Here is a 13,456-nt window from a genome sequence, read left to right on the forward strand (position 1 = left end):
CACATCCACCGCACAATGCATGCAATTATTGATAAACAGAAGAATCATGGTATGCACTTCCGTGTACTAGCTAAAGCCTTACATTTGTCTGGTGGGGATCATATTCACGCTGGGACCGTAGTAGGTAAACTTGAAGGAGAAAGAGACATAACTTTGGGCTTTATTGATTTACTACGTGATGAGTTTGCTGAAAAAGATAGAAGCCGTGATATCTTTTTCTGGATCGCGAATAGTGATTCGATTGATGATAAAAAAAAAAGAATTTTTGGTTCAGTTCTCCACCTCAACGGCAGAAAAAATGATTGATCAAATTCTATTGAGTGTGACTCATAGTGATCATTTATCAAAGAATGACTCTGGTTATTAAATAATTAAACAACCGAGAATAATTTACTTACGATACTTAGTTGACATTCATAAAAAGTATCTAATGAATTATGAGTTCAGTACATCATGTTTAGTAGAAAGATGAATATTCCTTGCTCATTATTAGACAATCACTTATTCACAAACTTCGTGTGGGGCTAATAGTTTTCATTTCCCGTCTCATGAAAAACCTTTTTCGCTCTGCTTAGCCCTATCCCCCTTTAGGGGTATTTTAGTGATAGGTTCTATAGGAATCAGACGATCCTATTTGGTTAAATACCTAGCGACAAACTCTTATGTTCCTTTCATTATAGTATTTCTGAACAAGTTCCTAGATAACAAGCCTAAAGGTTTTTTTTATTGATGATATTGATATTTATGTTAATGACAATATTAATGCTAGTGACAATATTGATACTAGTAATGATATTAATAATAGTGACGATATCGATCGTGAACTTGATACGGAGCTAGAGCTTCTAATTATGATGAATACGCTAACTATGGATATGATGTCGGAAATATACCGATTTTATATCACCGTTCAATTCGAATTAGCAAAAGCAATGTCTCCTTGTATAATATGGATTCCAAACATTCACGATCTGGATGTGAATGAGTCGAATTACTTATCCCTCCGTCTATTAATGAACTCTCTCCCCAGGGATTGTGAAAGATGTTTCAACTAGAAATATTCTTGTTATTGCTTCGATTCATATTCATAAAAAAATGGATCATGCTCTAATAGCCCTGAATAAATTAAATACATGCATTAAGATACGAAGGCTTCTTATTCCACAACAACGAAAGTACTTTTTCACTCTTTCATATACTAGGGATTTCACTTGGAAAAGAAACTATTCCATACTAAAGGATTCGAGTCCATAACCATGGAACCAGAATCGAATAAGCTTATTGGGTAAATCGTGACGTTTTTTCTATTTTTATTTTATTTCCTAATTACCTTGTTTTGCTTTCACATATTGAGTATGTGTCAAGTAAATAGAGTTTATTTAGGAATTTAAGATTTTTGCATGTTGATGTTATATGCGGGGATCAAAATGTTGGTCTTAAGTTTCGTATCAGGTAGCCTTCCTATGGGTTTTTGGTTGTCTGGGGGATTTTTACTTCTTGCAGGACTCTTGTGTCTTCAAGAAATACTTCCCTCGGTTATCCTTGCTCACATCACATTCTAGTCTATCTAAGAGTAGAAATTCTAACAATATTTTAGGATAATAAATTAAATGTGATAATAAAATGGAACGAGGTGAAGAAGTATAGTAATACTTCACCATATTAAGTAGCATTCATTCAAGAGTGAAGTGATATATATATATATATATCAATGTGCATCCATAATAATTAGATAATGCTCACTCAATAAATTAGCTGACAGTAGATTTCCAATACTAATACTTCCATAATGAAATATAAAAAGAAGCAAGCAAACGTACAAAAATCTAAAAATCTAATTCACTATTCTTTTGGTTTGTCAAAGAATTAGGATGAACAACAATTATTTTTGAGTTAGAGCTTGAAAAACCACTTACACACGTAAAGAATATAAAACTAAGGGCTCTGGTCTCTTGTCTTTCCATTCTTGCTTCATTTCCTAAAAATTCTTCATGCCTTGGTCATCTTTACTACATATTTTCTAGAGAAAACTTAAAATAATTATTAAATTAAGTATTTTTTTAAATAATCGAAATCAACAAATATTTTCTTATATATATAAAACAAAAGAAAACTTTATAATTCCATCAAGTTTATTTTTTACTGAAAATTCATGTATTTCATCAATAAGATATTATCTACACAATAATGACAATAAAATTTTCTTAGAAAGCACATGCAATACAACATCATAATGAAAATTCGGATTATGTCTAGAACTTACATTCTCAAATATGTGAAAATAATCATCATCCAATCAATGAATAATTAATCCATTAAGTTAAATTTTTAAATTTAAAAAACATGTAGTATTTAATATTCTGTTACTAAAATTGAAAGTGCAAGGCGTTATTAGCTGTCAATTTAAATTAAATGGTTTTTTTTATATAGTTTTCTAAAAATAAACGAATTAGTTAAAAGAAAACAAAAAGAAAAGAACGTAGTTGTCGGTTCGGGAAGGCCCAATAACCATGAACGGCCCAAGAAATATCTGAGTCAGAGTTGTCAAGTACACATCATATTGAACACGTGTACGTTCCTGATTCGATCCTGGAAGTCACCGTCTCTCTTCCCCTTGATTCTGTTGACTTGACTTCAAATTCGCCGCTGTACTTTTTTCATCCCTGATCCGCTTTGCTTTTTATCTTCTCCTCGCCCAAAATTTCTTTCCCAGCTCCCCTTTAAATTCAGTCTTCGTGTTAATGGATTTTCTCATCCTTCCCGATTCGCATATGTTTAGGTTTTAAGGTTTTTAGTTTTCCAAAGGCTAAACTTAAATTTCTCATCCCCCTTCATTTCTTTTAGTTGTTATTTTTGAACAATTCCGGTGATACTTTTCTCGATCAGCTAAGAGATAGGGTTTTATAGGTTGGTTTGAAGGGATTAGGGTTTCGAAGAGCATAGGGATAATGCCTTCGGTTCCCGTTCAGTTACTCTTGCTTCCTTTGATTCCTTCATTGACGCTTTATCATTGTGGTTTGTGCTCGCATCGTCTGAAACCGCTTGAGAAGGGTGATCGGCGTGGTAATCTTAGTTAACATTAGGTTTTCCTAGTATTCCATTTTAGCTGTCTCCTACTTTCTTCTACCATCTATTTGTCCCTCGTACTATTAGGGTTTCTTGCTCCTTGTCATCCCTGAGTTCCACGAGATTAAAGGAATATCTGTTGAGTTATCGGTGACCAATTGATTGTTCTTTGGGGTGTTTTGGTGATTTAGGTGGGTAAACTTTTGTTCATTTCTATTTATGTTGAGTTCTTTAACTCGTTAATTTGATGTATCTATGGTCGATTATGATATTCGTATTATAGGTATTTCCTGTGAAAATTGATGTAGTTAATATGATAGTGAGAATAATTCAAACCGTAATTGCAGCCTATCTAGATGACTCTGGTGTTTGTTCTTACGTATTATATTTTTCATTTTTATCATGGTAACAGTTGTTAAACCATCTTGATAGCATAATACAACCTTTTTTTTTTCTTTATCTTGTCATTACTCTAATTCTAAATTTAACATTAACAGTCTTCTGTATTCGTGCAGTTGAGGATTGTGGTATAAATTTTGCCCCATATCTTGAGCTGCTCTCAACTTATAAAAAAAAATCTTTATAGTTATTATCAATTTTGATTTTTTTTTACTACTAGCCAAAAGGATAAACCCTTGTTAAAATATTGTACCATTTTTCTTAAATAAAAATTTGTCACCTTTAAGTTTGCTTGCTGTTAGAAAGGAAAAATGCTCCTTCCTTCTTGTAAGGTTTAATTCACTTATTTATAGTTGTATTACAAACTTTGGTCTTTATGTGGCATAAATATCTTAATTAGATGATAATTTCTTAAGTTTCTGCCCATGTTTGTAGAAAACCAATATGCAATCCTTAGTGTTGTTTTTATGAGAATGGGGGAACTTTTGTTATCTTGCATTTGTTAACCAGCGAATTAACGTCTACAACATGTATCTTGCAGTTAATTTTCGTTCTGTACATTTTGATGGCCACAAACTCTGTATTCACAAAGTTGAATTCTCTAAATGTGGATGGCCTTCCTAACAAGTTGTCTTCAAGTCAGAAGCGATATTTTGATGATGTGAAACAGGACTCTGATGGGGACAATATCAGTGATGTAGAGGAGGGATGTGCAGAGAATGGAGAAGGGAGTAAAACTGTTGAGGAGTGTTTATCTCCATTACCTGGGGACCAGTCTGAAGAATCATCAGAAGAAAATAAGGATTTTGAAACTGCATTGCAGTTGATGTTCTCCGAGCCTGTAAGATTTCCTTTTTCTTTAAAATTGATATGCTTGGGGTGGTAACAAAGTATTTGATTTTCTAAATAATTTGAAATTGTATGTCAGTTTACTTTTTGGTCAGGCTATAAGTTACCATTTATATTTGCAGTAAAAGATGTTATTTACTTCTTGCTGTTATTTTATTACGTTACATGCCTTAAGTTAGGAGATTTGCGTTTATCAAAGCTATGGAAGGGTTAAACAAGTTGTTGAATGGGCTAGGGAGTTGGAATTATTCAGAGGACTGAAAGTGGGAGTAGGTGAACAGGTGAGGAAATTACTCACTTATTTTTTTGCAGACAATATCCTAATGTTCTGTGAACCGAATAAAAGGGCGCTTCTCAATCTTAGATATGTCTTATTGTGCTTTCAAGCGGTCTCTGGACCGAATATTAATTTAAGTTACAATTAGTGAGATTGGGTGATGGGAATGATGCTACTAGATTAGCAATTGTCTTAGGATGTAAAAAGGTGGAGTTGCCCATCAAGTATTTGGGGTTGTCTTTAGATGCTAATTACAAAGATGTGGGAACATGGGATCCGGTCATAGAAAGATTTGAGAGTAGGTTAGCAGATTGAAAGAAAAATCTATTATCTAAAGTTTGGCTGCTTACTCTCATCAAAAGTACGTTGGCTAACTTTCCCATCTATTATATGTCTTTCTTAACAATCTCAATGAGCGTGGCGAAGAGATTGGAATCCATTCAATATAGATTCTTAGTGGGTAACTCGTAGGATAGGATGAGTTATCATCTATTGGAGTAACTGGATGAAGGGGCACTTCTCAATCTTAGATATGGCTTGTTGTGCTTTCAAATGGTCTCTAGACTGAATATTAATCTGACTAAGTTAGATTTGGTGAGATTAGGTGATGAGGATGATGCTATCAGATTAGCAAATGTCTTGGGATGCAAAAAGGTGGAGTTGCCGATCAATTATTTGGAGTTGCCTTTGGGTGCTAATTACAAAGATGTGAGAGGAGGTTAGGGGGATTGGAAGAAAATCTACTATTTGAGGGAGGGATAACTTACTCCCATCAAAAGCACGTTGGCTAACTTTCCCATCTAGTACATATCTTTCTTAACAGTCCAGGCAATATTTTGACCAATAGTGGCTGGGTCCTTTTGGAAAGAGAGAAACACAACTTTAAACTCTCTCTCTCTCTCTGGCCTAGGACTCCTTTCATCAATGCATTGGCCGTCTGATTACTTTCTATTTGATGGCTAGAAAGAGTGTAGCGGTTGTTTCTTCGTGGACTGTCGCTAGGTGACGGTGGTCGCTTTAGATTACTATGGTGGTGGGCCTGGGGCGTTTTTTAGTGGTTGAACAAAAGTCTTTTGACGTGGTTGGAGAGGTAGTGGAGTTAGGATTTACGAAAACGGGAGGGGCTTTTGGAAATCAATTTTCTTCCAAAAGGGTGATATTGAATGGCTCATCCAGTGTTTCAAAGAGTTCAAATGGAAGGAGGGGGTGTGGGGGAGTAGTAGAAGCAGTTGAAGAAACCTTTGGATAGCATTGAGTGGTAACGAAAAAGGGAAGTTTCTGGTACTGTCGGAAGGCATTGATGGGTACAAGGGGAGAATCAATAGGATCTTCCTTCCAGAGGGGGACAGAGCTGAGGGGCGGTGGCAGATGATGGAAGCAATCCATGAGGTGGTGGGAGTGAAGTTAACCACCACCCACCCCCCCGACTGGGTTACGAAGAAAGGAGCAAAGAGTGCACCGGTTTTGAAGAGTAAGAAGGATCAAATGATTTTTATGTTCAAATGACCAGGGTGTTGCTTGAAATTAGGCCTTCAAGAGGGGAAATGGTTTAGAAAAGCGTTCGTTGAGATCTTGCTGAAACCGTCAATTGATTCTATTCGGGTAGGGCAGGAGAGTCTGTCGGGTCAGAATGTGGTGGGTCGAGTCGAGTCGATTCAAAATTTGAACTTAGAAAGAAAGGCGGGCACGTGAGGGAGTTTGAGCGGGTGCTATATTGTGAAAGAGTAAAAAATGGGCCAAGAAGGAAAGTACTATGGGCTGAGAAAGGGAAGTGGGTTGATCAACTTGGGTAGGAAGTAGGTCAAAGTCTGGAGAAGCGGGTTAAACCTGGTTCTCCAAAATTAGGTTTCGCGAGAGCCATCATTCGGCTCCCAAGGGCTCAGAAAAGAAAGACAAGGAAATAGTGAGGGTTTCCCAGGGTGTAGAAGCAGAAATGTCCAAAAGCGAAAAGGTGAATGGGGAGGTGGTCGCGAAGGGGAGGGAAGAAGTAGAGTTCGACGATTCTTCTGTGGGTGCTTGTTTTGACACTAAAGGAGAACTAGATAATGAACTTCTAGCCGAGACAAGATGAGAGTTGTACTCTGATGAAGAGTGCCTAAAGTTGTATGAGATAATAGTCCAGGACGAGGAATGTGAAGAAGGCTTGAATGTGACACCCATCATTCGCGAGAATCAGTGGTTTCATGCACCGATGGATCAGACGAAAGAGGGAAGGTTGAAGAAGCAATATTCTGACTGGGTCCAAAGGAATTTCTTAATGGTTGGTAAAATGTTTGGTGTGTCTTTTCATGGTTTGGAAAACAAAATATTCTCTCTGCTTGAGGAAATCAAAACTAGATTTATGGAGGAAGGAAAGGAGAGGAAAACAGTGAAGAAAAGCAAAATGAAGCAGGGGGAGGGAGGAAGCCGTGAACTAAAAAGATTGCAGTGGTTTGTCAATTATGAAAGAAAGAAGAAATGTGGGAAGGAGGGGGTTCGTTTGTTGACATTGTTGATAGGAAAAACAATCTCTTGGAATGTGAAGGGTTTGAATGATAGGAGAAAATGAGGGGTTATCAAAAGTTGTATTAGAAGATGGAAGCTTGATGTTATGTGCCTGCAAGAAACTAAGATGGAGGAGGTCAACCAGCAAGTGATTAACAACCTTTGGAAGGAATGCAAAGTTGATTGGGTTCATCTTCTGGCAGTGGGGACTGTTGGGGGCATTCTGTTGATGTGGGATGGTGATAAAATGAAATGCAAAGAGGTTGTGACGGTAGGGTCTCTATTTCATGCCTTTTTGAATGGAGTGGCAGGGGAAATGATTGTCCTTTTTCAGGAATATAGTTTAGAAGTTCCAGGGAGGAGAGAAACTGTTTATGGGATGAGCTTATGAATTGCCAAGTGAAGTGGGGTGACCATTGGGAGATTGGTGGGGATTTTAACATAATATTAAATTAGGGTGAGAGATCCGGGGAGAATATTAATCAAAGGGAAATTGAGGAGTTTGGTGAGTGGGTGGATGAGCTTGAGTTGGTGGATATCCCGTTCATAGGGGGAAAGTGGATGTGGTCTAGCAGTTTGGATAGGCTCTCGTGGTCAAGAATCGACTGGTTTTTGATTTCTAACGGTTTGCTTGCGCATCTTAGGGTTAAGCCAAAAGATTTTACAAAGATCTATTTCTGACCACTTTCTTATTTGCATTATCCCGGATGGTATCATATGGGGCCCGAGACCATTTAGGTTGGATAACAAATGGCTGAAATTGGAGGGCTTCAGGAAGCTGGTGGAGGATGTCTGGAGACTGAAAAATGAAAGAGGCACAGCCAGCTTCTTACTTGCTTCCAATTTGAAGAGGTTGAAGGTAGAGATTAAAAAATGGGTTAAGGAGGAGGAGGGCAGATCCGACAGAATACTCAATGACAATTTAGAGGAGTTGGATGAGTTGGGCTGTTTGGAGATGGATGATCTATTGGGCGAAGGGGATAGGGAGAGGAGAGGGGAATTAAAATTGGAAATTTACGCTAAGATGAATTTGGAGGCAATTTCTTGGAGGCAAAAGGATAGAGAGAGGTGGATTAAGGAGAGTGATAGAAATACAAAATATTTCCATAGTTTGGCAAACTTTAGGAAGAAGAACAACTTTGTTGAGGAGTTGGAGTTTGATGGGGATACTGTCAGGGGTAATGCTGTCTTGAAGGAGAAAGCTAAGGATTACTTTACTAAGCTTTATACAGAAGAGGAGGAAAGGAGACCGAGATTGGATGAGCTTCCTTTTAGGCAACTATCGGCTGGCAGCAAGGAGGGATTGGAGGTGCCGTTTATGGAGGAGGAAATTTTGGACTGTTTGAGGCAATGCAATGGTGACAAAGGCCCGAGACCAGACGGATTCCATATGAAGTTTTTTCAAGATTTTTGGGCTGTCATTAAATATGATATCATGGCTTTTTTTCATGATTTTCATAGAACTAGGGCTTTTGTCAAACCTATTAACGCAACTTTCTTGGTTATTATCCCAAAGATTGTTGGAGCTTGTAATATAAAAGATTTCAGACCGATTAGCCTGGTGGATAGTACTTATAAATTGATCTCTAACATTCTGGCTAAAAGAATGTCCAAGGTTTTAGGCGAGGTTTTATTTGGGAGAACCAATGCATTTGTGGAAGGAAGGCAAATCCTTGATGTTGTTATGGTGGCTAATGAGGTAGTTGATGATATGATGGGGCAGAAAAAAGAAGGTATCATTTGTAAAATTGATATGGAGAAGGCGTATGATCACATTTGTTGGGATTTCGTTATTTATATGCTTGAGAGAATGGGTTTTGGGTGTAAATGGAGGAAATGAATAAAGAATTGTATCTCTACAACCTTTTTTGCTGTGATGGTGAAAGGTGGTCCTTCATCTTTCTTCAGGCCATCGAGGGGCCTTCGCCAAGGGGACCCACTGTCACCCCTTCTTTTCTTACTGTTATGGAAGCTTTTAGCAGGCTGATGGAGAGAGCTGGAGAGCTTGATCTGGTGAGAGGCATATCGGTGGGGGATGGCGATTCAAGGGTGAAGGTTTCTCACTTATTTTTTTGCCGACGATGCACTCATCTTTTGTGAACCGGACTTATCCTCTTTGCTTCATTTGAGATGTATTTTAATTTGTTTTCAAATAGTGTTCAGGTTGATAATCGATATGAGAAGGACATAAATGGTTAGGATAGGGGATAGGAGGGATGAGTTGGAGATGGCTAGGGTGCTGGGCTGTAAAATCACTTCGTTGCCCATCAAATATTTTGGAATTCCTCTTGGGGCGAAATTTAAAGATGTTAGAACTTGGGACCCAATTGTGGAGTTGGTTGCGAGGAGGCTTGCGGGTGGAAGAGGAGTTTTTTATCTAAAAGGGGAAGGCTTACCTTAATCAAGAGTATATTAGCTAACCTCCCAATCTACTATCTTTCTATATTAACTATTCCAGTTAGCATTGCTTCAAAACTTGAAAGGATCCAATGCAGATTCCTTTGGGGTGATGATGATGGTTCTAGAAAATATCATTTGGTAAGGTGGGAGGAGGTGAAGAAACCTACGGATAGGGGTGGGCTTGGACTTAGATCAATTGTGGGTTTGAATGTTGCACTTCATGAAAAATGACTATGGAGGTATTGTAATGAGAATGACAAACTTTGGAGGAAGGTGGTGGGGGCGAGATGGGGGGATTAGGAGCGGGATGGCGGGAGAAGAGGGAAATACAAACTGCATGGGATGAGTTTATGGAAGAAAATCAGTGGGGAAGGCAGTAGTTTTCGGGATTGCATGGGATGGAAAGTGGGGAGTGGAGAAAGAGTGAGGTTCTGGCAGGATGAATGGGCGGGGACTTTTAAAATGAAAAACAGATTCCCTAATATCTACAATATTGCTAGTGAAAGGGACATTACAGTGGATAGAGTGTATGAGAATGTTGGTGGGGAAAGGGGATGGAGTGTACAGGTTAGAAGGAACTTGCAGGACTAGGAAATTGATGAATATTGTAATTTACTCTATGTGCTAGCAGAAATTAACATGAAGGATCAGAAGGATAGGAGGATATGGAAGTTGGATGAGAAGAATGGATTTTCAGTGAAGTCCTATTACACTTTTATAACCAAAGTGGACAATGAGAATAATATGACAGCCCCATTTAGGAAAATCTAGAAAATTGCAGCCCCCTCTTAGGATGGTTTCTTTTGCTTGGGAAGCCTCAAGAGGAAATATTTTGACTATTGACATGTTAAAGAGGCGGGGCAACATCCTTGTTAATCGATGTTTCTTATGCAAGGCTGATGAGGAGTCATGTGACTACATTTTATCATTTTGCCCGGTTACTCATAGCTTTTGGATATCGGTATTCAGTTTGATGGGGATGAGATGGGTTATGGCAGGTGATGTAAGTAAAGAATTGTGGGCTTGGGCAGGTATTTGTAAAAAGAAAAAACTTTTATTTTTTATTTCACGTACCATTTTTTGAGTTGTGTGGAAGGAAAGGAATGTTAGAGCTTTTGAGGGAATAGAAACGGACTTTGTAAATATTAAGAATAGATGGTTTCATACTTTTGTATCCATTGTGCTGGGTCATGACATATTAGATTGGGAAAACTTGGGGTGCATTATTGACCACCTAATTGATATGTAACAAATATAATTGGGTGATACTCCCTTAATATCTTTGTGAATAATAACACTTTCATCTTTTATTTCAAAAAAACAACAATTCATGCAAGTGTAATGAAGAGATGGTAATCCATCCAATACAGATTCTTGTAGGGTAATTCGGAGGATAGACGGGAGATATCATCTAGTGGCTCATGATGAGATTAAAAAGCCATTGCATCATGGTGGTTTGGGATTAAGATCGCTAGTGGATATGAACAAGGTAATCTAGGGCAGATGACTTTGGTAGTTCAAGATAGATAATGGTACTCTTTGGAGAAGGGTAATCAAGGTGAAGTTTAGTACCATGGATAAAGGATGGTTCACTAGAATTTGTCAAGACCATGTGGGAAAAGGTTTGTGGAAGAAAATCTGTACAGAAGAGATAAATTTCAAGGTTGCATCAAATGGAGGGTTGGCAACAGGAGAAGAATTAGTTTCTGGATAGATCCTTGGTTTATGGAGGGAGTACCTAAAGATCAATTCTCCAAGGTTTTTGATATTGCACGAAATAAAGACATCAGTCAGTGAGTCATTCAGAATTAGTGGGAAGACTCTGGAATGGCAAGTGGAATTGGTGAGGAATCTCAATGATTGGGAGGTTAATGAGTTTGAGTCCCTTATCAGCGCTATATCCATTGTCTATCTGAATGAGAATAATGATCAACCAATATGGAGCTTTTGAGGGCTAGGGTACATACACGGTAAAGTCTCTCTATTATTACTTGGTTAAAAATGAATCCTTTAGCTTTTCGTACAAGCAAATCTGGAAGGTGAGTGCTTAACCCAAAACAGCTTTTTTCATTTGGGAGGCAGAGTTGGGATGTATACTTACTATTAACAAGTTAAGGAAGAGGGGGGAAAGATTTTGGTGAATAGATGCTTCCTCTACAAGGGTGCGGAAGAGTCTTGTGATCAATATTATTGTGGTGTCTATTGGCGTATAAGTTATGGATTATGGTATATTATTGTGGTGTCTATTGGCGTACAAGTTATGGATTAATGGGAATCAGTTGGTTTATAGCAGGCAATTTAGGGGATGAAATTTGCGCATGGAAGGATATTAGCAGTGGGAAAAGCATGTTGGTCTCATTCCCCTTGCTATTTTTTGGGTTCTATGAAAAGAAAGAAATAGGAAAGTTTTGAGGGGGTAAAAGCTAACTTTGATAGTGTTTAGGAATAGATGGTTCCAAACTGTGGGCTTATTAATTACGAGCCATTCTTTTGCATATTAGTGAAGATTTTGTAAATTTTATAGATATTCTTATTGAAGCATAAATAATTTTTGTACATGGGTTGCCACCTCCTTGGTACTTGTAAAGATACACGCCATACTTTTATTTCAAAAAAAAGTTAGAAGATTTGCTTGGACAAAAATACGTAAGTTATGTCGTCTGATGCATGATAAGTGTCAATGAACAACTGTTAGTTTGGTGAAGTACTGATCTGATCTATCTATTATTGTGCCTTTGGATGCAGCCCATGCTCTCTGCTAAGCTGCTCCTGAAGGGTATGTAAGTATCATATTGTGAGTTATGCCAGCGGCCAGGTTGTATTATATATCTTTGCCGCTCCTTAAAGGATATGTAAGAATTGTTATATTGGAAGTTATTCAGCAGCAAGTGATTTGCTTTCAGCAACGAATATGATAGTGTCGTGAAAACAAGCACACAATCTCTGTTATCATATAGGCCACACATTGCTTTTTCTTCCTGTATAATGCATAACTCTTGTTAAACTGACATTGGTTTGGTTCAATTCTGCATATTGTTTTCATTGATGATCCCTTGGTTTTTTTTCCCTATTGTGGTAACGTACCTTTACAGACGCCTTTAAAGCTTCGATCTGCCATCAAAGGTAGCCGTGAGAAACAGGGGTTATCACCAAGAAAGTTAAATGTGACATGGGCTCCAGATGTATATGATCCTCCACCAAAAACAATCTTGTCTTATGCCAAAAAAAAAAAGCAGCAGAAATCCAAGAAGAAAGACAAGGACAACTACAAGAAGAATGGGAAAAAAGGTCAGAGGAGTGGTAGTTCCTCTCGAGGCGGTGCAGGTGGCAAAGATGGTCGTGGGGGTAGTAAAGACAGTCGTGGGGGTGGCAAAGAGAAAGACAGAGACAAAAAACAGCACTGTAGAAATGGACAGGATAGATTTATTGACACTGGTAATGATAAATTTGAAGTGGGTAGCCCAGACTCCTACTGTGGGGGGAACTTCCTTATTAATTCACTCACCAAGGTGCACTACAAAGTTGCAGAGGCTGTATAAGGTAAATTAATTTCCGATTGTGAATAAATAATTTGGAAAGACTTGTAGCTGTGGAAGCTTTACGCGTTGTTCCTACTATTTATAAAGTAACTTTGATGCGTGTATTTGTAAAGATTGCCTTTCTGCTTCACTGTAAATTTAATTATACACTAGAAATTTTGTATTTCTTTGATTAGTGATTACCTGCTACTTCACTGCCGTCTTAGTATTACCTGCATATTTGTAGTACTTTTTACAACGCTACATAAAGTATTCTGCTTATTCCTGTGCATGTTTTATGCATTAATCACATCCAAGCAGAAATCCTCAAGTTATTCATTTTGAATGTTTTTCTCATGTTGCAGTACCTGCTAGTTAAAACCAGAAGAGTAGTCAAGCTCGAGTTCAAAATAGTTCCTTTTTCTTACGTCTTGCTACTGTGATCTTTTCTCTTATTTCAGAA

General features: G+C 37.8%; 1 protein-coding gene across 1 annotated transcript; it reads left to right on the top strand.

Moving 5' to 3' along the window:
• Positions 1 to 2,661: 2,661 nt before the first annotated feature.
• LOC110820934 (uncharacterized) lies at positions 2,662 to 13,212 on the top strand. Its single transcript, XM_022050571.2, has 3 exons — positions 2,662 to 3,257; positions 4,007 to 4,306; positions 12,568 to 13,212. The coding sequence occupies exons 2-3, from the start codon at positions 4,031 to 4,033 to the stop codon at positions 13,012 to 13,014; spliced, it is 723 nt and encodes a 240-aa protein (XP_021906263.1). The 5' UTR covers positions 2,662 to 3,257; positions 4,007 to 4,030; the 3' UTR covers positions 13,015 to 13,212.
• The last annotated feature ends 244 nt before the right edge of the window (positions 13,213 to 13,456 follow it).

Source organism: Carica papaya, chromosome 8 (assembly GCF_054855325.1).
Source record: "Carica papaya isolate Zhongbai chromosome 8, ASM5485532v1, whole genome shotgun sequence".
Taxonomy (NCBI): Eukaryota; Viridiplantae; Streptophyta; class Magnoliopsida; order Brassicales; family Caricaceae; genus Carica; species Carica papaya.

What these genes read in the sequence shown, in the direction of transcription:
- LOC110820934 (XM_022050571.2), top strand. Translation starts at nt 4,031, where the DNA reads ATGGCCACAAACTCTGTATTCACAAAGTTGAATTCTCTAAATGTGGAT. An exon ending in AGTTGATGTTCTCCGAGCCT is followed by an intron (nt 4,307 to 12,567) that starts GTAAGATTTCCT and finishes GTACCTTTACAG; the next exon opens with ACGCCTTTAAAGCTTCGATC.